This window comes from Carassius gibelio, chromosome B12, assembly GCF_023724105.1.
Source record: "Carassius gibelio isolate Cgi1373 ecotype wild population from Czech Republic chromosome B12, carGib1.2-hapl.c, whole genome shotgun sequence".
Lineage (NCBI taxonomy): Eukaryota > Metazoa > Chordata > Actinopteri > Cypriniformes > Cyprinidae > Carassius > Carassius gibelio.
Window position 1 is genome coordinate 12016981 of NC_068407.1, and position 27019 is coordinate 12043999.

Below are 27019 nucleotides of genomic sequence, written 5' to 3' on the forward strand. Positions count from 1 at the left end.
ATCATATTTTTATGATTCCTGTCAATAATGCCTTACTCCTAAAATTGCCCTTACTGGGCTGTGTGAATTTAGCAATGGTAAAATTCTCTGACCAAATCCTCTGCTCACTTTTCTCTTTGTCATGGATGGACTTATCTTAACAGTTAGTGCCTGCCAATACTGAACAATACTGAAATGCCCACTGCTGTGCCTTTGCATGCCAGTATATTGTTGCATTTTGTATATTGCTTTTATTTTAAGATTAGTTTTTTTCTATCTTTTTTTTTAAGCCATCCTTTTTATATCGCTCGGGACAATCCTTGTCAGGAACATAGGAAAGGTCTTGGTCTCAGCCCCTTGCCCCAGTCTAAACGGTAACATAGTGGCCTTAAGCTCTGTGAACAAGACAGAAACACACAACCTACCTCCCCTCTGCCAAAAGTGCCAGGATAGTTCACATTGGCCTTGAATTCTCCTCTTCTTTCTCTTTGTTATGTCTCTTGCATATATGCATACTTTCTCTCTCAAAACATTATGACCCCTTTATGACTTTTATTTTTGAACTGTAAAATTCATAGTGATATTAAGCCACATTTAAATATAGAATTCGAGGTTTGTATACTTTTTGGATCTATGCAACTTGAACTACATGTCACACATTAGTACTTGTAGTAGCTGCCTTTATTGTCAAACATTTGGACTATAAATGATATATTTTCATGGCATGACCGGTAAAGGAAGTAACTACTGCAATTTCCTATTAAATATAAATATAAATAATGTCTTCAATGATTTCCTGATTAAAATGCAGTTTTAAGATGAAAATAAATGACTGATGTTTTTGTTGATTTGTAAGAATTAGCTTTTTTTTTATCATTGAGACTTAGGTTGTGTTCCTACTTAGGTCTGGTTTAAAATGAACTGTCTGTCTACTCTGCTGCAGTTGCTCTGTTAGTGCACTCTATAGCACTAAGAGAGATTAAATGGTTATATTTGATTCTCGGGTTTTTACATAGGTTACCTTCACACTGTCAGATTAATAACAGGTGTGACTCTCAAACAGACCTGTGTGTACAGGAGCCGATTGAGTAATATTTACACAAACGGGTAAAAGAAGTCGGTTTTATTTCAGTCAGTATTTGTAGTGTTCATTGTGTCATGCTTTACTCTGTAGAGCTACTGTAGTGGAGACAACAGAGGTCCATCTGAAAACCTGAGTAGATGCAGACATGAGATCAGATGATTGTGATCAGCTAAACTGAACACTTTATCTAGTTGTGTGCCAATGTCACAGTGTTTTTATTTTTATGCTATGCTTTATTTTTATAATCTGTTGTTAAAAGTGTCATTATCCGCATCATATTCATATAATTGAGGCTACACATAGCATATACAAGCAAAGCAAGAGTCAGTCTTACATTTAAAAGCAAAATCATGAGACGTGGTTTGTTCTTCAAATATATAATCTTAGTTCAGCCATACAGATATATACATTGTGTAATAAATAATATTTATAAAAACATAACATTTTCAGATTATAAAATAAAAAGGGAATTATGAACTTTTAAAGGCTTTGTACAAAACTTTGGATATAGCGGAAGGAGAAATGGGAAAGGGAGCATAAATGTGACTGGTGAGCGGGCTCCTCAGGGATCAGTGTGAATGTGAAACTAGCGTTGTGTAGTTAAACTTAATTAATGGGAAGCGTACGGGAATGTCAGAACATGTCCTATGGAAACCTCCGCTAGTCTGCTGCAGCTTTGTGAAGCTGGTCTTTCTTCCATTTATCACACACTTGAACCCGCAGCAGTCCTCCACTTGCAAACAAACTCTCATGACAATTTGCAAATTGGTGGCTACTTCGTATACATTTGTATGACCTTCGTACGTTTTCATGTGATCTGATAGCGGCCCACTGACTATTAGATTTAGGGTCGGACTCTCATTCTTTTGTTTTTCTAAAAATCCTACATATAAAATCGTACAAATTCATACCAAGCGCCACCTAGTTGTTTTTTCATGAAATTGGATTGCCACTTCCCTCTTAAATTTTTTTACCCTCCTATTTCTTTCCTCAACTATCCTCCTCCTGCGCGCTTGTTCTCCTTCCTCTACGCAAACGTCTCGACAGGGAAGTGTTGAAACTGAGCCTTCACAGTCCTATACGAGAAGCTTTATCAAAAAGAATATGTTAAAAAATAATCACTGTAATCTCTAGAATTAATATACTCATTAGTAGTTTTGTAAGTGCAAATTTTACTGGTCGGGTGCACGTGAGCCCAGTGTGTGTCGTTGCATTCTGCAGTCATGCACTCATCCAGGAGAATCCCTGATGACTTTGCATGTTCATATTCTGCAAAAATCCTTTTTTTTTTTATATCGGAAGGTACTCATGATGTCTTTTCCTGTTTGCTCTGCCCCTATACTAATATATCAATTGCATCCCTCCGAACAGCTGCATAAACAAAAGAGAGAGTTTTTATGAAGCAAACAGCAATATGTTCCATGATGTGAACATATACGATTATAGGGAATGTGGTAGGAGTGTACAATACGATTGGAAATCATGAGGAAAAACATGGGCATTACATTGGATTCAGTAGTATAGCAGGGCTTGTTTCCAGACCCAGCATTCAGTAGTTCACAGAGAATTTCCTGTCGTGCTTTCCCCCTTCCTCTTGTTCTTTAATACGCGCCTAATGTCATTGGTTGTATTTGAACATATCCAGTTTCGGCCCTTGGGCAGCAGGCCAAGATGATCAGAGAGATGGTGTTACAGATAAAGAAGACTGAATGATAACAAGGCATTTTGGTCTTTTGCAGACGTAATGCATGCCAGAAAAAAGAGTGAGAGGAATGGCAGTAGTAACCATGATGCTCACCATCAGCATCTTTTGGGGCATGTAGATCAAAAAGGGCACATTAGTAAAGGGTTCGACCACAGAAGTGCCGCTATCTTGTGTGTGTTTTTCTCTGTCTCTGTCTCTCCTTCTCTCTTTTTCCATCCTTTAATGTCCACTAGTCCCTTTCTTCCTGCACTTATTTACACGTGTGCACATCGTAGACCCTCACACACTCCTGGCAGCTGACATAGCAGCACCAGTGGAAGATGCAGTGGCATTTCTCCTTGCGCTTTTCTGTCCGTGTGTTATGGCCGCGGCCACAGCATAACAAGTCGCAGCCCTCGATGCCATGCGACGACACGTTGCAGGCACGGTCCCGGGTACCGAATGAGCCCGTCTCCGGGTTCGGCTCACAGAAGTTGGGCGATCCCTCGTAATACACCAGATCTCGTTCTGTGGGGTGCTTGAAGAAGGCATATTTGGCCCGGAGTGTTTCCACCCAGCCTCTGGACTCCCGGTGTTTCTCTACCACCATCTCCGAGGCACTGTCGTACTTGTCTTTCAGGTAATCCCCCAACAGTCTGAAGTCAGGCTGAGCCCACCAGCACGTCTTTACTTCACAGCTACCTGACAGTCCATGGCACTTACAGCGCAGGTGCATGTTTTCCAGGATGGTCTGGAAACGAAAAAACATTGGGAATTGGTATTAGTTTGCCGTTATCTATTTAAAATGACTGAGAAATAACATTAATAGAAATAGAAATACGTTTAATAGAAATGGAAATGCATTAGCCATTTAATAAATCAAATGATGTAAATAAATCACTTTATTTTAAACAAACTTTTATGAAATACTTGTTACATGTACTTACTATTATGATAACAATAATTTATGCATAATTATATGCAAGCAACCCCAATCCAAACCCTCATCCTAACCCTAACCATATAGTAAGAACATGTAGCTAATTACACTGTAACCATTTTTTTAAAGTTAAATATTAAATGAATAAAAACATATTATTGCATTTTAAAAATTTTATTCAATTGCACTATTGAATGAACATTTTAAATTGCAGTTAAATAAAAACAGTAAAAGTGAATAAATAAATAATTTTTAAATAGCATTCTGACTAAATATTTGCATTTTGGAGGTTGTTGTGTTCTCTTCCTTGAGGATCCCAAAGAGATTATCTGTAACCAAATTTAGTCTGAAGCGTTGCTTGTTTAATAAATTATTAGTCATTTAGCAGACGCTGTTATCCAAAGCGATTTCCAAATGACGAAAAATGGAAGCAATCAGAACCAACAAAAGAGCAATTATATGTAAGGGCCATGACAAGTCTTGGTTAGTCTATAATAATATTATAGCATTAAAAACAGTATCACAATTGCAGTCATCTACATGAGACTACATAAGACTACAACAACCTGGACTGCAACTTCTTCTGCATGCTCTCAGGCTCAGGTTCAGGTGCTGAGCGTACAGACAGGCCCTTGTGTTTCTTGGCTAATTCTCTTCTGAAGTCCCACTTAATGGAGTTCGCCACCGGCACCATATGTCTTTGTTTTGGTTTGTTTGCCTTAATTCACTCGCTATATTTAGCTGCAGAATTCCCCAGCTGCGGCGGAAGGCAGGTGTTTGCAGGTCCCTGGGGGTCTAGTTGGGGCCGCTGACATCATGTCCCGAACTCTCTGGGCCCTTGGCGGGTCCCTCAGGCTGCCTTCGAAAACAATGGAGCATGCGAGGGTCCTGACAGGGCTGACTGTCTCAGTGCCTGCTCCTGTGGTCCCTCTCTGATCAAAGCGGCGTTCTGTTGCAGTGTGGTCTCGCCTATTGCCCCTTAAGCACCTTTAGCGCAAAAGACTCCAATTCTGAGTCATGACAGCAGCAGTGACGGGCTAAACCCTGAACCCCAGTGTTATTCTTCCCTTCCTCCCTTCTGCAAACCACCGGGTGTCACGGATTCAATACAGATGCAAGTTATGAGAGGCATGAAAGGATAAGAGAGGTAATTACCCAGTAATTTCTCACGAAAATACCAGTTTTAAAGTTGAAAGTCTCTGGGAAAAGGGATGAGGAGATATTTGACAGATCTGTGGTGCATTAACACCTTTGTGAACTGTAGGGTAAGACCTACCTAGGAGCGGGACAAGTATGGCTTTGTTCATTGTTTGGTTATCATGAACCTGTTGGCTTAAAAGTGAAGTGTGTCATTTCTGCGGTACTACCGGAATCACAAACTGTTTCAATGGTCCGACTGGGTCCAAAACAACATTTGCTCAGCCAATCGGTGAGTTTGGGGCGGAAATACATTTGTCCGAGCAATGATAAAAGCAGCAATTATTTAGCATTTGTAGTGTGATGTACAAATTACACACTTCGCCTAAAGTGATTTCACAAACATGGTGTGTTTTCTCAGCTTTTATCTTTTTACATTACATGTGTCTCCCTTCGGCAAAGAGCGGACACAGTATAAAGTTTCAAAACTGACAATGATATCCACAGTGGGAGATAGAACGATACTTAAATGAAGAAATACACAATAAGGCTTTAAGTATGTAGATACCAAAATAAAATACTTTGGAATTAATTGGGAAAAGTTGTTAAATAAGAGGGTGTCAAAAAATGTGGGTTCGGAAAGAATATATATTTTTTTAATTTTGAAAGAATTATTTTATATTCACGAAGACTGCATTTTGTTTAAAAACACAATATAATTTGTTCAGAAACACAGTTAAATTAGTTATATTTTCAAATCGGTTATCTGTTTTAATATATTTTAAAATGTAATTTATTCCTGTGATAGCCCGAAGCTGAATTTTCAGCATCATTACTCATCTTCAGTGTCACATGATCCTTCAGAAATCATTTGCTGTTAAAGAAAAGTGTCTTATTGTTATCAGTGGTGAGAACTAATTTTCAAGTAAGAATCTTCTTGTTAGTATTTTTTGATTGATTTAAAAAGTAAAAATAAAACAGCATTTATCTGAAAAAGAAATATTTTGCGACATTATAAATGTTGAGTTAATGCATCCTTGCTAAATAAAAGTATTAATCTATATATATATATATATATATATATATATATATATATATATATATATATATATATATATATATATATATATATATATATATATAAAAATAAAAAACTTTTGTTCATATAAAATGGCATAGAATTTTCGGTTGCACTTTATTTTACAGTACGTGTACTTCCATGTACTTATAGTGTACTTACAGTGTACTTATCTAAAAAAAAAAAAAGGTTCTGGTAATACAAGGTAACTACATGGGGTAGGGTTTGGTTTAGGGGTAGGTTCAGGGTTAGTACCTAGTTATTACATAGTTATTGTAATTACTATAATAAGTACATAGTATGTACATGGGGAACAGGACTGTAAACTAAAGTGCTACCGAATTTTCTATCCGGATTATTTTTAAAATCAAGATGATGAGTCTCTTACCATCCGTCCTGCCTCGTTGTTGTGTCTGTTCATGGCACTCCGGGCATCTGGTCGGTTCTCACGAGCGTCTGCAAACTCTCGAGACACCAAAACCCCAAACTCTGCATCTTCGCTACAGCCACCCCACTTCCACCCCTCTCCTGGTGGGCCTTTATGATGGGAGTCACAGCCGCACATTGTGGAGGTCCCCTCCGCACATGAACGGGTCACTGCAAACGCCACTCCAGCTGAGGCAATCGCATGAACAAATGCAGACTCTCTTGTGGCTAGAGAAAAGTAAGAGAATTTTTTTTTTATGACATTTGTGTAAACATTTCTACATGTTATGGCTGTTATAAGTTTTCCTTGCTCTGACAGACACATGTCCTGGTCCAAACCATACAGAGTTACTTAGTTATGTTAGCTTTTAAAGGAATAGTTCACATTTCATCTATGGAAAATTTGTATTTATTAATTTTTTGGAGTGTGTTGAAATAAAAATAGGGCCCAGTGTATTAAGGAACTTTCTGTGTTGATTGTTGGTTTTGTGGTCAAGTGTTTTACCTGTATTTAAAGTTTTGAAGTTAAAAGAAATGTCTGTCAATTTAACAGATAATGTCCAGCCAGAGATTTACCAGTATGTTTTCTATTTTTCTTCCTTCTTATAGTGTAAGTCATACAAGTTTGGAACAACACAAGGGTGAGTAAAGGATGAGGTGGGAGAAATAATTATTATGAATAAAATCTAATTTCATTAACTACCAAAAAGTATCGCTACCACTTAAGTATAGGGACCAGTTCTTAACTTATTGAATAAAGCCAACGCTATCTCACGACCAATTCGTACGTATTTTATGAGGTGGCTTATTCGTACGAATTTGTACGACCTCACTCGTACGATTTTATACGACCCCAGTGACGGTTAGGTTTAGGTCATTCGTACACATTCATACGAATTGTGCAACTCGTAAAATACTTACGATTTGGCAACAATCGTATATAAATTTGTACGAGTGTGGTCGTACGAATTCGTATGAATAAGCCACCTTGTGAAAAATGTACGAATTGCCGTGAGATCGGGTTGATAAAGCCATTATTTTAGTTTTCTTTGTGTACAAAAAGTATTCTAGTAGCTCCGTAAAATTATGGTTAAACCTCTGATGTGACATGGATTATTTTACAGATCTCCTTACTACGTTTCTGGATGTTGATTGTGTTAATTACAATACTGTCTAATTTTTGTTCCGAAGATGAAATTCTTACGGGTTTGGAACAACATGAGTGTGAGTAATTATTGACCGAATTTTCATGTTTGGATGAACTATCCCTTTAACAACTGCATTACCAACTATTAATAAGCAGCAAATAAGGTGTACATTAAGACAAAAGCCATACTTAATGTTTTTTTTAATAGTGAGAATAGGACCTTAAAATACAGTGTGACCAAATAGATTATTTTAGTGCACTTTAGATTTATGCTTGTTGCACTAGAGCTCTGTTAGCAACATGCTTATTGCAAACAAAAAGTTGAGTGTCCAGTGTTGTACTCATGGAGTTGCTGCATATCTCGAACATCACCACAGTAAGGTTGCTGCCTAGATAGGAAGTCTGTGTATTTAGACAGTGAGACAGTTCACTCCGAGTCTATCCTGAGGCTCTTGTAAAAGGTTTGAAGGAGATCCCTGCCTCTTTAACTGTGGCCCTCTCAAAAGTCTCTCATCTAGCTGTGCTGTGTCTTCAGGGCATGGATCATTTTCTGCAATGAGCTCTGGAATATACTGATATACGAGGTGTTTGAGTGCTGCTCTGTAAACGTCTCTGACAGCAGCGGGACGATTGTTGATCATGTCACTGAGGTTTCACTGACGCTGTGTCATCTCAAAGGTGTGCTGGTTTCTTTCTGGATAATGTTTCAGAAGCCCCACGATTCTCCCACCCGTCCGAGCCCTGCGGCCACGTGTGTGAAAGCCAGCAATAAGTCTGCGTGTTTGGTTTCTGAAGGCATGTGCTGAGAGATGGAGTTACGCCCCCTTTGAATGCAACAGCTTATTATGTAACCAGACACCATCGTCTCACAATTGCCGCACACTTACTGTGGCTCACCAGTTCGCATGGTCCCCACAGGAAAAACTGCAACCTAACCAACCCATACGACTTCATCACCCCAAACATTTAAGTGCTTCTAATGACAGTGGTTCTCAGACCGAGTTTGGTGTAAGATTATCTAAAGGAGCGCCCACACACATGGAATATGCTGGTGTATTGTGGGTAATGTGAATTTGGAACCAAAACACAGTGCTTGTCCACAATGTTGTGTTTAGATGATGGATGTCATAGTAACATGTTATCATTCTAGTACAATCATTTTATGGTTCTGTCCAGCACTCTCTAGTAAAAAAAAATATATATACTGAAATTTATTCGGAATACATATATTTCATGCTAAGTACACTACAAATACATTTACATATTTATGTACTTATTTAAAAAAAACTGCAATTGTACTTTTAACCACTAAACGTATAAACATATAAAAATAAATGTATCTTAAATATATTACTTTTTTGCTTGGGCTGTCTAACATTTTTAATGAATGTCCTCCTGAGCAAAATCTTAGATGTATTTTGATGTTTCAGATGTTTCGGATCATGCAGTAAAAGTCACTTGGTCCAAAATAACTTTGGATACCACTGACTGATTGTGTGGATGAAAAAAAAAAAGATGAATACAAATGTATTTTATATTTCACAGAAGAAAGAAAGGCAGATAAGTTTGGAAATATTTGTATTCCTTTAAATCCTGTAATACACTACAACAAACAAAAAAAAATCATAATGGTGGATGAGGCAAGAGAAATGTATAATTTAATACAGAAATGTATTCGTTAAAGTGGAACTGTTTAATTTACCTAATTTTGTCCTTAGCGTAGCAACATGCTAGTGGCAAACTTTTGAAATGAGAGTCAGAAATTTCCAGAAAATTTTCATTTTAGTCATTTGTTATGTTCCATGACAGTTATTATGCTTTTTTTAGAAGGAAGTCTATGTAGTCTATGTAGAAGTCTATGAACCTATGTAGACGGTAGTGAGGCAGCTTACATCTTACATTTGAATATGCCTACTTCTCTACCATATAGTAGGCAAAAAATAATAACCTGTATATGAACAAATGAGTTCTATGTCTCACAGTATTCATAAAACAGCTTACGGAAGTTCCCAGATAACCTACCACATTGGCAGATTCTGAAGTACAGTGTGTGGAATGTCCACATTCCATATTACACACACTTTAAATAAATACTTTTTTAAATACTTCCAAAGTTCATCCTTATCCTCAGTATAAGATTTCAGACTCGACTACTGTATATGCTAGTAAGTACAGCCCTGAAAAACGAACAAAATTAGCATTTACCAGATGTCCACATTTAAAAAGTACAGTCTTTCCTTTCCAGGAAAATAGTGATGACTCATTCTCCACTACACAGATTTTTGTCCAATCTGATGCCCTCTAGATTAAAATGACAGAGTCTCTCTGACCATCTACAATTGATTAGCAGGTAGCAGTCAATAACTATGATTATGTCCCACCAAAACTTCCTGTTTTAACAGGAAACGCATGAACACTAGAGCGAAACTGTGTTTGACAAGCATTTCACAGGGTCTTTAAGACATTATGAACGTTTGTTGCCGTATAGCTGTTTCTCATGAATTTGCAGACTCATCTCGCCCCTGGTATTATTGTTTTATTCTTGCAGGAAGTTCATGTCCACACAAACAGTCCTTTTTAATAAAGGTTGTGTTTGGGCGCACCTCTCTGGGTTTGAGGCCAGAAGGAGGCCCAGTTGGTTCTGGCAGACCCAGCTGGGTTCACCACAACAGAGAACTGTGAGCCCTGGGCCCCAGGAGCCCTGGCCAAGGGCCAAGAAGAGCGCAGCTCCCGCTACCTGCTGGGTCCATGAATCCGCCTTTGTCTCTGTGTTGTCACACCGTATTACCCACACAAAAGGGCCCAGCACCCCGCACCCCATAGCCCAGTTCAGCGCTGCCCAGAGCAGGGGCTGGCATTTCCAAAAGCAGCAACCCCCCCCCCCCACCTCCTGTGACACACATACACAAAACACACATACATCTCATACCAGTCCCTATGCCAAAATATTCCAAAGCCTTTTAAAAAATTCCAGTCTGGATGCATTGGGCCAATCTGAACGCAAGCGGAGAAACTTCTTCCTTATCTTCTCCTCGTACGGCCTCCTTCATCGTCTCCTCACCCCCCTCTCGAGTTCCCCATGTCTTCCACCTCTGTTCCTTCGTGATGGGGAAGGATGGGAGATTCCCTTTCAGCCTGCTTTCATGACACAGTCAAAAGGGCGTGTGAATGGGGCGTCCGTGGGAGCCGGGCGGTAAGAGGCACACAGGGATGGCTCATACTGGCCTTCATGCACAGTAGGGGTCGAAGTGAACCCTCTAGCCCTTTTCTGTTGCTTGTAATCTCATTTGGCCTGCCTTCTCTTTTTCTCTCTCTCTCTCTGTCTCTCCCTCGCTGCCTGTTCCTGCCCAGGTCCTGCACTGTGGCTAACTGCTTTAGCATCCTAACTGTCCTGTATTCATAGGTTCGTCCTAGTTTGTGTAATGCTTATACCTGAAGACCGGCGAACTTGAGTTAAATTGCTTTTGGTGACATTTTCTATTGAAAAAAGAAGTTTGGGTGGGAGACATCAAATTGGAATTGTACATTTTTATACAGTTTTTAGGTTTTAATATTTTTTGTGTCAGTGTTTTTTTTCTTTTTATAAAAATGTTCATAAAGTGTATTGAAATTGTACTCAGCGTAAATATGAATGTTCGCCATTGTATTTTGCCTGAAGTGGCAAATCAGTTTGGCTGATGAAAATAACACTTATTTAACTTAATAAAAGCTTCTGGTAATGAACTTGCATAAACATTTAATAATTTAAGTATGTAAGATTAAAATATATAAGATTTAATTGAAGAGGAATACAAACAGTAAAAACTGTCCTTGTGAAAACCTTATCTGAAATATCATGACTTTTATGTACTATTAAAATAAACTAAACTATTTAATTTACTTTTTTATTTTAAATATATAATTCCACTATAATTTAAATGTACATGTTTTGGAGACTATTTTAGGATGCTGACCTACATGTAGTTGGTTGTTATAAAAACAATATGTTACACATTCTGACTGTATGATTCCATGCGATTTTGTTTTATTGCCTGTACTGTTAGACATATTGCATTTATGCTGTGGATATCGCTGATTCATCTCATGTCTAGGATCTGTTTGAATAATGAATTATCCCACTGAAGTTGTTCAGTTTAAAGCATTCAGCTATTTATGTGGAGTAATCCCCAATATACTATGATTACCTTATTTGAAACATTTTTCTAAAAACATTATAAAGTCAGTGATATCTTGCAGTGATACTTTTCTCATCATATTTTTCTCAACAATATTATTCAATGAAAGAAGTTCACCATGCTGTCTTTTTAATATTTTTTTTGTCAATAACCCTGATTTGCAAAGCACTGATGCAAAATTTTTTTTAAATACACCAACATATGTTTGACCTTAAAGCAAAAACACATACTAGATAACTTCATTGTTTTCTTAAACTACGGTGTAAATACTTTACATTTGCTAGACTGCTGTGTGTTGTTAACCCATACCTTTATCAAGAACGGGTCCAAATATTGCTAGATTGTCCTTGATAGTGGTGCAGTTCCACCTGCGGCCTCGGAACTGATGCTGGCACTCCTGGATTCCCAGTTTGACTCCCTCTGCTACACTGGGCATGATCTCGATGTAATTGCGGCAGAAGCGCAGTTGTTTTGGCACCAGACCAGGTATAGAGCCACACAGGATGGGTTGGGATCCTAGGGATGAATACTGCTGCCCAAGGGCCAGGGACCTGGAACACAAGTGTGAAGATTAAAGCCAATCGTGGGCACACCTGAGATCTAAGTCTTCTGATGGAGGACGGCTGTTCTGAGCGACATGTTTACTTTAGTATTAGATGTAGATTGGATTTTGGCGTTGAAAGTTTTGATCTAGTAGGTTATTATAGTTATTACATACTTCTTGTATATGACCACTTATATCCACTGCAAGTTTGCATGTGTTCAAATATTTATGTCTCTGCTGTTCTGGTTTTTAACCCAAATCTTTGCGTGCATGTGTGTGTGTGTGTGTCTTTAGATATTAGCTGTTTGCGAGCGTATGTATGTATATGTGTGGTTGTGTGCAGTAGCTGAGCTGACAGCAGATTCCTCAGAGATTTACTTCTTTTCCAAACAGCGAGTAGCTCAACAGTTTCATGAACACTTCATGGAAACCGTCCCAATCTATTAGTTATTCCAGAAACGATACTTTCACACTGGTAATTAATTTTATTGCCTTCTGTCTCTGTCCAATGTAAGAATAAGGAGATCACACAGTTTTAAATACATCCTTGTTTTGACATACCTACTTTAATACTGTAGGTGTAACCCTAAATCTCCTTTAGCTCTTATTGCTGTTTATTTATTAATTTTTTAATCGTGTGTGTGAGTTGTCTCTTCGATAACATATGCAGAACACACACGCTCTGTTTGGAGCTGTAATAAGTCAAAATTTCAGTGTTATAAATCCTGTGAATGTTTGGAAAAGATTCAGTTGTACAGCAGAGGAATCTATTAGCAGTTCTGTCCTCATTTTCTCACAGACGACGCTATAAAACATATCTGCATGAACCTCTGAACCCAGTGACATCTAATCTGTAAATGTCGCAATCTGTAAAAATCATTTAGAAACTCATAAAGCAAAAGTTTAGACTCGTAATTGTGATCAGATGAGCCAGTGTAAAAAAGACATTGGAAAATGCCAGTAAGTGCAAACTTCTGACTACACATTCTACACTCTATATATGATGCGGCAAGCTGCTATGTAGCCTCACAACCATTTAAATCCTACAGTTTGGATAATAAACTATATTATTTGGACAGGTGAACTCAGGATGTGTCCGAATCCACTTTTGCTAGTTTAACAATGGGAAAACGGTCGCTGCGCCAGGGCGCATGGTATAAATGGGTTGTCCCTGTTCTCTAAATGAGTTATCGGTGTTTTCTGGGCATAGTTTGCAATAAACCAATCAGAGTGTCATCTCCCATTCTTTATAAGAGGCAGTTGCACTCGTGCCATGGTTGATTTGCTATTTATACGGCGGAATTTGCAAGTGCAGAGACAGAACGCATCTCCAGAAATTAAACGGAGCTGCTCGTGCATGAGCAAATAGGTAATCTAATTCTGATGGCTATCCATTATGACATTAAGGCATTATTATATTTGTGTAGCCTAAACAATAATAATATTTAAATTGTAATCTTTTATAATTTCATATTTAAAAATATTTGTGTTCTGCTGCGCATCCCTGTGTGTAATAAGCAAAGTTAATGCGCATTATGGACCCGCCCAGATTCGCATTTTCTACAAACGTGCTCTAACAAAAAAATTCATACAAATATTGCGCAATTGATTTTAGACTTTAGACTAGGTTTAAGTATGGCACAGTTCATCAAAGTAGCAACACTTTTTTAAGTCCAGCATGCCCATGGGCCCACAAATGGGTGCAAATGCATTTGCTATTTAAACAACGTGGCGCAGGGTGGTAAAATGAGAACTGCGTCGGGCTTAAACTAGTCTCGTGTAGCCAGACCTTCAGACTGACGACTGAAGGTCTCGAATCCATGGCAGCTTTCATTGGCCAAGGCTGCCCATGAGGCCATTAGACCGGCATGTCAAACAACCAATCACAGTTCGTTTCGTTCAATGTCACATTTTGGGGCGTGGAAATATCGAATCAAAAACAGACTGAAGTGTAAAACTCTTGGACGTATTTTAAAGATTATATGCCACGAACTTTAAATATTAAAACATACTTTTGAGAATCCAGTGTTTAGTTGATCCTAATAAGCCCTTGTCATCACAGTTGTAATCACAACGGCTTTCTTCTTTCGTGAGGGGGTTATATAATGAATTAAATGAATTCTTGGAAGAATTGTTTAAAATTAGATTAATAAAATGTATTTAGAAAATAAATGGTGTATTTTCATTTCATTCTCAATAAAAGCGTCCCTACACCTGTGAACTGAAGCAGCTGCACTGAGTGTGCAAAGACAGTATTCCATGCTTTTCTTATGAGATATGCTGCCTGACAGCCAGCGCTGACATAGATGCTGTCTTGTGGGCCAGAGGTTTACCTGGTTCCCCCTTCGGGCCACTGGAGGATCACACCTATTAGAGATCAGCCGCTCGCGATGACCTAAGGCCCCCCGCGGGGTGCAACCCTATCACAGCACCAGTCTCTCTGACAGATGAGTGTACTACTGCACCCCTCGCACACAAAAGCCCTAGCATTGAAGTCAGAAGAGAAAAATCCCCCTCAGAGGCTTCTCGGCTTCTCTTTTGCTTTCCTCCCTCGCTCCAGTCACACACTCTCTCTGTTTGATGTTGTCTGAAACCGTGAACACAGAGCTGGGAGATGTTCACGGGCTGCCAGGAATCAGAGGAGGTGTGAGAGGTGAGTCTTTGTATCAGAGGAGCCGAGAGTCTTATGTCGAGATCCTTTGATGCATATTTGGGTGCGTCACGGCACCATCAACTTTGTCATGGAGTTGACGTCATAGCACTAATGTCTGTGGGTGAAAGTGGCTGTGTTCAAACAGCTGCACTGGTAAACATAACATGTCTCTCTATTATATAATAGGTAATTCTATACTATCACTTAAATCTATCACTTAAAGCAGTGTTTCTCAACCTTTGTCTCTAAGGCCCCCCAATGTACACACAACATTTGAAGGTCCCACAGAAACTCAGAAGTAAGAAAATAAATAATAATTCAAGATTCCCATTCAGCAAGTTATCCAATGAAACCAATGGCTATTGAGAGGGAAAAGATCTGGGCATCATTTATAAAACATATGTAGGATCAGATTTATATGAATATAAATAGAAAATAACAATCTGAATTAATATTTCATGAATAATATATGATTTCTTAAAAATGATATACATATTCATATACATACAGAACTTCTTACATATAAAGGGATTTATTTGTGGGCATTCTACAGATGGAGTTGATAAGCTTATATCATATTGCACTTGAAGTTGTGTTGAATGGATGTTTTATAATTCATTTTTTTAATTGTTGTACGTCCACATTTATGATGATTAAGATCATTTACGCCCAAGATTTAATCATGTTTTGCTTGAATCTTATTTTTTCTGTGTGATTTTTAGAATTTTATTGAAGTGTTAATTCATTTTTAATATAATCAGATGTAATCCTGCTGATGCCTCGATTTGGCCACTTTTGGCCTGGTTATGAAACACTAAAAAGAAAATTCTGTTATGGTTTACTCTCCTTAATGTCATAATTATGATTTTGGTTCATCTTTGGGACACAAAAGAAGATATTTTGACTGTTTCTGTCCATACGATTAATGTCAAGTCAACAAGACCCCATTGACTTTCATTATATAAACAGGATTTGTGTCCCACTTAGAAAAGATTTGGAATGAGGGTGAAGAAATGATGACAGAGTTTTTTTGGGTGCACTTTCACTTAAAGGAAGAGCAGTGAAACTGGTGCCTGTTTTTCTTTGCCTGTATTTATTACCATAATTCCATCCAAGAAGCCATGGTTACAGTATGACATTTTTATAGTGTGTCATTCATTCACTCCACCATGTATTATTCCTATAAGTTTGGATTATTATTTTCAAAGTGTCTGACAGAAACCCCGGCCCCTTACATAGGAACTTACTGGAAATGGAGCCTGTTTTTCTGCTATGTTTGCTGAGTGAGTAAGTGGCATAATTACACATCTGCTTGCAGCATAACTGCCCATTAATCTCTCACCCATGTGGATGATTAGTGTGTTGGTGTACACACTGTTGTGCTGAATTGTGGATAAGCCTTTCTCTGCACTCGACAGTGTCTATGTATGAGGTAGAGGCTCCTAATTAGATATGGATGTGTTTGATGAATTTAATTACTAAACTGCACGCTTTGATACACACCCGAGCGTGCTTTCATCGCATGCATCACGTCCTCAGTGATCTGTGGTTTGTTAGGTGATCTGCACCATTGACTCTGAAGTGGATGAGAAGAGGAATGCTTCAGTGTGGGGGGATCGCAAACACATAAATACGCACCAAAACCGTTTCGAGGGAAAGAAGGGTGCGGCGACACGAATGAGTGGGGAATACAAACATTGGGTTGATGCGAGTTGCTAATTTGTCTGCTGGAATCTGCTACCGTGAGGAGACGCAGTGAAGCTTTAGGGTCTAGCAGGTGCTTGTCTGTGCAGGTTTAGGGCCACCTCTAGCCTTCAGGTGTTATCGCTCGCTTTCCGTGTTGCTGGGTGGGTGGTGACTGCAGTGCAAGATGAAAATAATGACGCAAGCATTAATGAGCCATTGCAAACCACAGCTACAAGGATTATGAAGTGAGGGAATTCCTCTCTACACAAAACAGAGAAATGTTATTTAGCCATTGGCTAAAGATTAAAGGGACACCCACCCAAACATTAAGTCTCTTGAAAGGCTCTTTTCAGCATAATGAAAGTGAATGAGGATAGGGGTTGTCAAGCTTTCTGAAAAAGCATAGTTTTAAAATGTATACTTTTATTCACATATTAACACATTCTAAGAAAAGTCCTTACTGTTCTGTACTTTTCGGAATTAATTTTTCACAAGTGTTTTTCTCATATTTTGAATTACGCTTTAGAATTTTTTTTAGAAAGGAAAACCTAACTGATAATGTCCTGGCACAATAACCCTAGTATGTTTTAACACAGTGCATTTAACAGTACACATTCATAGTGTTCTCTGTCATGTATGTGCAATGGCCAGTGTTTATATCTGCATAAAAGCCTGAATTAAAGGCTGTTTAACATGAATGGTCCCCCTAGTATAAAACTAATACATATAAAATACACTTAAGTTCAAATCTATTAACATATTTACTGACATAACGCTTTAGAATTGCTGATATAAAAATTCTAATTTATTTGGCATGTGAAATTTTACTTTATTTGGAGTACTAGGGTAGAATGCATGATTTTAAAATAATATCAGTCTTTAAATGCAAGATATTTAAAGTGTACCTGAAGTTTACTTGCAATAGTTCAATTTTAGCACAGTCAAATGTACTTCAGGATATCTTTAATTGGACTTGCACTACTTCCACTTCCATTAAAGTGCATTAAGTACACAATTAGTTGATCCAATTTAGCAGATTTAAGTTTAATACAGTAGATTAGTATTGTAAAAGTACAATTGCAGGGTATTTTTAGTAAGCACTTAAATGTGTAAATGTATTTGTAGTATACTTAGCATGAAATAAATATATGTATTTTTCACTATAGGGCCAAAAAGCTATAGTATTTAGAAGCCCTACAAGAGTTTTGTGAAAAATACATTTCAGTTTAAATCCTCATTCACTGAAAATCATTCATCCTTGCTTTTCTTGACGTATTCATACCCAATTCATAAATGAACCTTTCTTTTGGGTTGAATGTTTTTAATTATTCAGTCGATCTGGTTCACAAAGCTGGTCTAAATGAATCGTTCATGAACCTGACTGATTTAATTCTTGAGAACTCACAGACTAAGTAATGTGGTGACAGACTTGCATAAGTCTTCTGAAGATTTATATAGCACATGAATCATATAAGCAAGTTTTTAAATGATTTTATTTGTGCGGTTGTGTTCCCATTGTGTTCACATGGAATTCATTTTTCCCAGAATTTCCCATTTTCGGTTCCACGGAAGAAAGACAGAAAACAGCCCTATATTATTAAAATGAGGTGGGTGAGTAACTTATGACATTATTTTCATTTTTGCATGAACTATCCCTTTAAGCTACCTTTTTTGTTCACCCTCCAAATTAAACAACCCTAGACAAAGCATATTTTAATGTCATTCTCCAACTGTTTCAGCTCTCATCTTGCGTTCTCTAAAAAAGAGGGAGATGAGGCACCTGTCTATGACCACACTGCTGAGTGTTCTGTTTTTGTCCAGAGGCAGAAGAAATAAGAAACTCTTTGAACTTGTGTGAGTTTGTGACATCCGACCTCTGGAGCTCTTGAGGTTGATGCCTTGTTAAAGCTGTGCTTGAGTTCATTACAAGGCCACAGCTTTGGCCTGCTACACCAGGCCCCAGACAGGTCAGGGAACATTCACCACACATTCCTGGCCAGCTTCTGCTTTATCTGAGAGCTGCTCGGAAATAGGTGTGTTTTAAACCAGCGATCTTAACATTCAGGCCACTCGTTCAAATATAAAGCTTTATCAACTACTCCCATGCCTCATCACTTAGTGCACTTCTATTGCGCATCTTTGCCTGTCTGAGATGTGCTGCATCACCACTTTGACTTCTCAACAAAGAGATTAAAGCCGTGTTGGTCGAGATCAACAGAATGCTTAAAGATCTCTACTTGTTTGGTATGGATCTCTGCCATTCCCTCAACTAATACTGGACATTTTTAGACAGGAAGTAGGAGATTTTTGGAAAATAACACACCTTTTTTGTGTCAAATGTATGGAAAGCATGTGTGCCTCAGGCTACATGAACGAAGAGAGGTTCAGAGAGAGAAAAGAGGAGAAAAGGGATTAGAGAGCGGATCACCTTGTCATAATTAATTCCTCTACTGAATGATGGAACATTTGTGTAATTTAACAAACGCCTCTAATTTAAATGTCACTGAAATGGTCCACACTTGATTAATTTACAATTTCCCACTGGGCAGTACAGTGGGCCACACAGTATATCCTCCATTTCAGAGTCCTGTGGTACATTACAGTATTTATGGAAAGTATCACTTGAATTTTCAGAATCATATTTGGAATTTTATCAAATATTCCAAGTTGTATCCATTTCAGTTTAATTACATGCTGCTTTAATTTTGGTCAGATGCCGCCTTTATGACTTGAGCTCATTTTCCACTAACTTAGAAAAGTCTTAAAAAGGAAAGAGAGAAAGGGTTGGTAGCCTGAGGATGGGGCTTTTCCTCAGTCATTCTGTCAGGACAGGAACACAAGCTCCATCAACAGGTCAGGTTTTTTCCCGCCACACTTTTGACTGGCATTTCAACTGCTCTGGGCTTATCAGATAAAAAAGAACATCCCAGAATCCTTAAAAAGTGTTCGAACTTGTTTTCTTTCTCTTGGTTCCTTTTCTTTTCCTAATGACACTCCATGTACCCTTGCTATAGCCAGTGAAGTTACCCTAGAGTATTCGTATTATAATCAACAACGCACTTCTGCAAACGTGTCATTGATTAATGCGTCGTGGGTGTCTGTTTTCTGCGAATTTGTCATGGGAGGTGCCCACCCACTGCACAGTTCTCTGATATAACGTTCCAAACTATGTTTTTTATTTCAGTGGGAAAAATGGTTTTAAGCACATTTTTGTTGGCTGAGTCAAATACAAGATACAAGAAAAATGCTAGCTAGCTAACTGAAGACGCTAACTGAAAGGGCGACAGGTAGTAGTTGAAAGCATGCAAGGTCATTCCAGACGGCAGAGCAATACAGACAAGCAGTCTCAGTACTGACATTCACGGATAAGTTTAGTTCCTCTTTGGGTAAGATTTCGTCAATATGTTTTTCATTAATGTTATTGAAGCTTATATTGTTTGTCATATTGTTACTCCGAGGATAATATGTTTAGAGCTTGGTTTGGCAGAGTTCAGTGAATATTTTTAACTCTCGCTGAAGTTTCACAGTTCCCGAAACTGTGGTTAGGACAAAACTCCACATTTCTTTGAAAAAGATTATCTTTTAGTATTACATAGCTTTATTCATTTAGCCTTCATTATTTAGGACTGTTGATCATTTTTTCTTTGCTGCCAAAAAAAACTAACTGCTTGCATTATTATTTTTGTGTGTTATAAAATACATCACATTCCAGATCACCCTGAAAATCCATCTTCAGCCGCTGTTATGAAACATAATAGCTAGTTTCTATCTGTTCCAAGCTGGTCATCCAGCTAGACTTCCTGAAGCCAGTTGCATCAGCTAGAAGCTGGTTAATTGCAAGTCTAAACCAGGTACCACATGCCAAAATACAACTACCAGCTTAAAAGCTTGATTTTCCAGCAGGCAAATGTATGTGTGTGTGTGTTTTCTGCAATATTTGAGCAAGGCTCCAAATGATGTAAGGACAGTAAGATAACTTCTAAACCTCAATCCTGAAAGTGCTGGCCTGTAGTTGTAGTACGGAAACTACTGTGACGTTACGGCTCTGTGGCTGTGTCTTTGGGAGCTGCTGCCTGTCACTGCTCAACTAGCAGAGCTGACAGAGAGCTTTGACTCAGTCCCTGCGTAAGCAGCCTGACACTTTTGATTAAACTTGTGATGTATTACACAACTCCCTAAAGCCCTTCTGAAAGAACTGAGATGGACTTAGAAGTTTGCTTTTCACCAGAGCCGTGATGGTTTTTCCAATTCCATTCGGAAGCCCGACCAAACATTAGCCAAATCTCAAAATGTGGTAATTACAGTATAATGTACTTTAATTGTTTATTCGGTGTTTAAAAATGCAATTAATAATTTGTAACTAAAACTTTAAAGATGTATCTTTAATGAGAGAATTATGCTTAGTCAACGGATCTTTTTAGTGAATCTGTTGATCCATTTCACAAGACTGGCCTGAATGATTCAGTCTTTGGAAGTGACCCTTTCTGTTTCAAGGAAGAAGAAAAGTTATTTGGAAAGATGTGAGGGGTTAATAAATGATAACAGAATTTTCATTTTTAGGTGAACTATTACTTTAAAGAAACCTCTCACAGACACATACCAGCCTCATACACTGCCATTATTTAAAGTTAGAGTATTATGTGTGTGTGTGTGTGTGTGTGTGATAGGATGACTTCAGAGATAACCTCAGGTTGTCTGGATGATCCATAGAGCACAGGTGTATTCATCATCGGACCTTGACTGAGGGTAACTGTGCATTCTTCATCTTCTTAATCAAGTTTATTTAATAAAGCAACCTTTGTGCATATTAGTCATTCAGAGCTGGCATACTAAACCTTCTTCTGTGTCCTAACAAGCTAACAATCAGTCTAAACTGAATGCGAAACTGCAATGTGGCAAAATCTCAGGCAATCAAAAGTTATGTGAAGCAGAATTTTGGACCAATGAGATTTCACTGTGTAGTTGCGACTAAAAAAAAAAAAAGATAACTTTTTGTAAAAATTTTGTTTATACTATTATGTGAAATAGTGGTCAAAAGTTGGTGCTTAATATGCCCTTATGTGGAGCATAATTTTGGACCAATGAAATTTCACTGTGGGCAGAGCCCACAAGTAGTTGTGACAATTAGTTTTTTTAGTTTTGTGTACGCTATTAGAGATTATTTTACAAAGTTGTAAGTAAAATAGATTATTGCAGCATATTTAAAATATATATATATATATTCTTTTTTTATTTCAAAATATCACATTTTATTTGATGTGTCACTTGCCATTTCTTTGTAATTATTTATGAATTTTACTTGCAATTTCAGTCCCACTTAAGTGACCTTAACTGCTATACCCTTAGATCAAAAGATACTTATTGGTAAAGGATCGGTCAACTTTGTAATTATAAATGTAATTACAGAAACTAATTACAGATGTAATTACAAGCAGGTCTTTTAAAAATAAAATACTATGTAAAAAAATGTATGTATACAATAAGTAAATGTAAATGTAATAAGTAAATGTAAGTAATTAAGACCACTTAATATAAAGTGAGACCGAAAGGGTTACTCCACCCAAAACTGAAAATGTTATCATTAATCACTTAATGTCATTCCAAACCCGTAAAAGCTTTGTTCGTCTTTGGAACACAGTTTAAGATATTGTTTATGAAAACTCCAGGAAAGTATGAAAAGCATCATCAGAATAGTCCATCTGCCATCAGTGATTCAACCGTAACGTTATAAAGTGAAGAGAGTACTTTTTGTACACAATGAAAACAAAAATAACGACTTTATTCAACAATTCCTCTCCTCCGTGTCTCTCAAAATCAGTGTAGCTTCATTTTGGCAAATCTGCGTTGCGCAGATGCATTGTTTGCTTTCAAACCAAAGCATAAATAGACGTAAAAAACGTATCCTTTCGCCGTGGCTGACACAGAAGAGTGTACGTCATCTGCATACAGCTCAGATTTGCCAAAATGGCGCTACGCTGATTTGGAGAGTTGCAGAGGAGAGGAATTGTTGAATAAAGTCCTTATTTTTGTTTTCATCGTGTACAAAAAATACTCTCATCCCTTCATGATGTTACGGTTAAAACACTGATGGCAGATGGACTATTCTGACGATGCTTTTCATACTTTCCTGGACCTGGACACTATTATTTATTTGGCAGTCTATGGGACAGTCTCAAGCCTCCCGGTTTTCATCCAAAATATCTTCAATTGTGTTCCAAAGATGAACGAAGCTTTTACAGGTTTGGAACGACATGGGGGTAAGTGATTAATGACAAAATTTTCATTTTTGGGTGGAGTAACCCATTAAAGTAGCCACCATTTTTATTTTTTTAAGTGTACCTAAATCATCAAACACAATTGCTGTGCAACAATGCAACTGATTGGTTTGCTGATATTGAATCAATAGGTTTGAAAACTAATACCCTTCTGACCAGGATAGCTGTTTCACCCTCATTTTCCTAAGTGACCCCCATTATCCCTGAACATCCTTGATCTTTTCACACTGAATTGCAGCGGGTGGATTTTCTTGTGGTATCATTAAAGCAGTGACACCGGCTGACTGCGGGGGGGGGGGGGGGGGGGGGGGGGGGTTTGGTATGAACAGTATATAATAACATTCCTCTCTTGCAGAGATGAGTCAAGTCCCATTGAAGCCAGCAGGGGACGAGATCCGGTCAGAATGCTTACTGGCCTCCCGATGCTGTCTCCTTCATGCCTATTCTTAAAAAAAAATCTGAATTAATTCAGAATTAGAGTTTTATGTTAAGTGCTTGTGTATTTTTCCATCTGAAAAGGCTCTTTCCTTTTGGGAACATAAAAATAAAAGCCTATGTCCTTAATGCGAGCCACATTGTAATGAAAAAAAAAATACTTTTAGAAAGGTGGACTGCACACAAAAATGCTAAATTTGATTGAGTTCTAAAAGTCATTTCAGTGAACTTCTAAACCATTTAACATCTCTAATATAGTGTATATGGCTTTGAGCAGTTCTTTTCCACTGTTTTAAAGGGTACTTCAGATAATTAGAGCTACTGAAAGTGTTTCCAGGTCAAGCCGAGACTTGATCATCTGAGGTCAGGCCTCTTCTGAACTGTTGTGTTGTAACCAAGCTGAAGTCTTGATAGATAACAGATAAACGGCGGTAGAAACAGCCAGCTGGATCCGAACGGATTGTGGTTTTGCGGTGCTGTTGTGGGAAGAAGCCACAGAAACCTTGTTCCTCTCTGTCTGGTATTCGGAGTAACTGCTGATTGTGTCTCAGCTTGCTCGTCATCTGTAATTCATGTGAAATTGAACAAAGCTAGACAGGCTGATTGCTTTCAAGAGCTCTCGCTGCTTAAGACTGAGCTTAATTAGTTCATCTTGAGAGGATAAAGTCAGATATTAGCGGCCTGGTAAGCTGTTGAAACAGATTAGGGAAGAAATGGGCCTGATTATTGCAACTCTGTTCATCATAGATTTAAAGTCCATTCAGATGTGAAGGGATTAAAGGGAGAGGATCTACCAGGACGAGTTAAATTCTCACTATAGGATATGAATACATTTAATTTATTCATTTAAAAGGTAATTATAACTGTTTATATTATATGTTACCCAGGAGCAAAAAAAAAAAACAAAAATAAAAAAAAACAGTCATAAGAGTCACATTTATACATTTATACTAAATGTAGAATAAATAAGCTTTCCATTGATGCATGGTTTGTTTGGACAATCTGAGGGTGCAAAATAGTCAAAATATTGAGAAAATAGTTTTTAAAGTTGTCCAAATAAATTCTTAGCAATGCATATTACTTATCAAAAATTAAATTTCAATATATTTGCGATAGGAAATTTGCTAAATATCTTCATGGAACATGATCTTTACTTAATATCCTAATGATTTTAGGCATAAAAGAACGATCAATAATTTTGACTCATACAATGAATTTTTGGCTATTGCTACAAATACACCAGTGCTACTTATGACCGGTTTTGTGCTCCAGGGTCATATATTAGTTTCTAATATTGCCTTTTTAAATACATTTTTAAGGTTGATTCAGTCACATTATTATACAAATAGTTATATTATTGATAATGATGTATATTGTTGTTATTTTTTGACTAAAAGTTCTTAGGAATAACTACTAAACAAATGCGTGCCTGTGACATCTAAAATCATGAAGCTGATATCAAAAGACAGATTTTGTATGTAGACAGGAAAGCACACTTTGTTCTATCACATTTTGTTACACAGCACCACTAGTTTTGCAAGTTAATGTTTATTTAAATCCTTTGCTAGAGATATTTCACCTGCTAAAATCAAATGATTTTCTATCAATCTATTTCAGTTTTTTTAGGACTGCACGTTCACCTATGCAATTCAGACTCCTTCAGATAGAAGAGAAGAAATGATGAGGCATCTACAGATTTACCTGCAGCCATGTACGTTTTCGTATCACTCTGTTTCTCACGCTCTTATTTTCTCTCCACTCCACTTTATCCATTTATCCAAATCAAAGAAGTTATGCATTGTCAGTGGGTAAGTATTACACCGTTGTCAGAGAAAACAGCTGCGGGTCAATGACTCGAGACTCCTTTGCTCTTTGTCAGTTTCTTCTGGTGGCACTAAATGTCAACATATGAGTAAAGCCACGCAAATAATAATGCTTTAGCCCCGTGGCCCTTGTGTGTGTAATTCTAAGACTGCGACGGCATGTTTGGCAACTCTCGCTTCTTAAGAGAAACCAGAAGATGCTGGTGGTTTGGAACGAGAGTGCAGCGGGGACCACATGCTAACTGGGACTACTAAAGCACATTAGTTCTGACAAGTATTGTATCATGAGCCAGGGGGGCTTTTGTCGTACGCCTACACAAATATTTTTGCAAAAAGACTCATGTTACAAGAGAACCCTGTGAGGTCAGTGGCATTTTGAGGATGGGGTAATTAGTGGAACTATGACATATCAGCACCATTCGGAGATAAATATGATCTCTGCTGTAATGAAATCTAATGAACATAAGTGCTTTAACAGTACTAGCCTAAAGTCAGATCGGATTAAGGCAATTAAAAAATATATTTTTTATTAAATATTTATAAAATATATATTTTTAAATAATAAATATTAAATTCTGCTATTTTTCAAACTTTAATATATTTGAGAAATATTGCAGGATTAAAGTATCACTCTAAAAAATGCTGGGTTATTTCAACCCTACTTTGGGTCAGATATGGACCAACCCAACTGTTGGGTTGAATTTTTACATTGAATTTATAACCCAAAAAATGGGATGGTCTAAATTTGACTCAAAGATGGGTTTTCTTTAGCATTTCTTCTTCTTATTATTATTATTAATTAATTTGTTTATATATTTAAATAGCTAAACTCCACCTGTATATAAAATAATTGAATGAATAAACAAAAAAAAAATATTATTAAAGCATGAGCAATATGTGTATGAGGACCATTTAAATATACTTTGCATAAATTATGCTGCAAAACAAGCTCTTGTTTGGTTATTTTATATTAAAGTATTAAAGTATATTAAAGTAGCAAATCAAAAATTGTAAAAATTATTATAATGCACGAGAAAAATAAATGTTAAAAGCAGCCACAGGTTTATGGTGGAATTATACTGAGGGAGAAATTTATTGAGACCCAAGCCAAGGGACATCCACACTAATGCCCCAATTAACACTCCTAACACGGCTGGAGTGCTGAGGCTATTAGCGAAGACAACAATATACCCCATCCAGCAGCCTGCTGGCTGACACCTTAACCTAACCTTATCTCTGACAAACACGCTGCATCCATTTCACAACACCCAGAGTTTCAAAAACAGCCTCGTTCGAACATTCAAAATAAATGGAGCCCGGCGAAACGCGGCAGCGAGGAAAAAGACAGGCTAGCCTTTTCCGTCCCTCCAAGTAGCTGAGGTTAAGATTCTTTAGACTGAGCCGTGATGTTTTTTTCCACGCAGTCAACTGAAAGTGTTCTGTATTTACTGCCCTCTGAAAAATGATCACTGACCACCATTCTCCCCCAGTGCTACTGGAGAAAGTGATGCAGAAAGTGGGGATCGTTGCTACTCACCACCAGATGGGATAGCCTCCAAGCACCCGAGAGCTGGACAACCACATGCACATGAGATATCCAACCAGGTACAAATCCATGAGGTATGTCTTGTGTGGATGGAAATTGCTATTGATCAGTACATAGGACTCCTAGAGAGGGGTTGAAAATTAAGTCCCAGCAGGCAAGTCTCAAGGTGGAAAAAGATGGATACTTGAGAGAATAATTAGCAATTTTGGGGTTTAAAATGAAAGCACAAAAGTCAAATAAATAATAACAACTCTCCAGGGTTTGCTGCTTCTTTGAGTTGGGTGAGGAAAGTGTGTGTGTCCCAGTAGTTAGGAGAGTAAGTGTCTCTTTCACACACTCGCACACACGCTCCTACTCGTCCTCTGATTCCCTCCCTCTCACTGAGGTTCTTCCCTAAGGTACATATC

The 27019-nt window shown here is 37.8% G+C and overlaps 1 protein-coding gene across 1 annotated transcript; it reads right to left on the reverse strand.

Annotated features, from left to right (window-relative positions):
• Positions 1-1087: 1087 nt before the first annotated feature.
• On the reverse strand, positions 1088-27019 carry LOC127969556 (proto-oncogene Wnt-3). The gene is made up of 4 exons (XM_052571608.1): positions 26604-27019; positions 11960-12201; positions 6291-6556; positions 1088-3498 (listed from the first exon to the last, which is right to left on the reverse strand). Exons 1-4 carry the CDS (start codon positions 26681-26683, stop codon positions 3019-3021), a joined length of 1068 nt encoding a protein of 355 aa, XP_052427568.1. The 5' UTR covers positions 26684-27019; the 3' UTR covers positions 1088-3018.

Bases quoted from the DNA above. Each gene is read 5' to 3' on its own strand.
- LOC127969556 (XM_052571608.1), bottom strand. From the start codon at position 26,683: ATGGATTTGTACCTGGTTGGATATCTCATGTGCATGTGGTTGTCCAGC. The intron at 6,557-11,959 runs GTATGGGTTAAC...ACTTTTCTCTAG, and splicing joins TGGACCCGTTCTTGATAAAG to CCACAAGAGAGTCTGCATTT. The intron at 3,499-6,290 runs GTAAGAGACTCA...TTTCGTTTCCAG, and splicing joins ACAACGAGGCAGGACGGATG to ACCATCCTGGAAAACATGCA.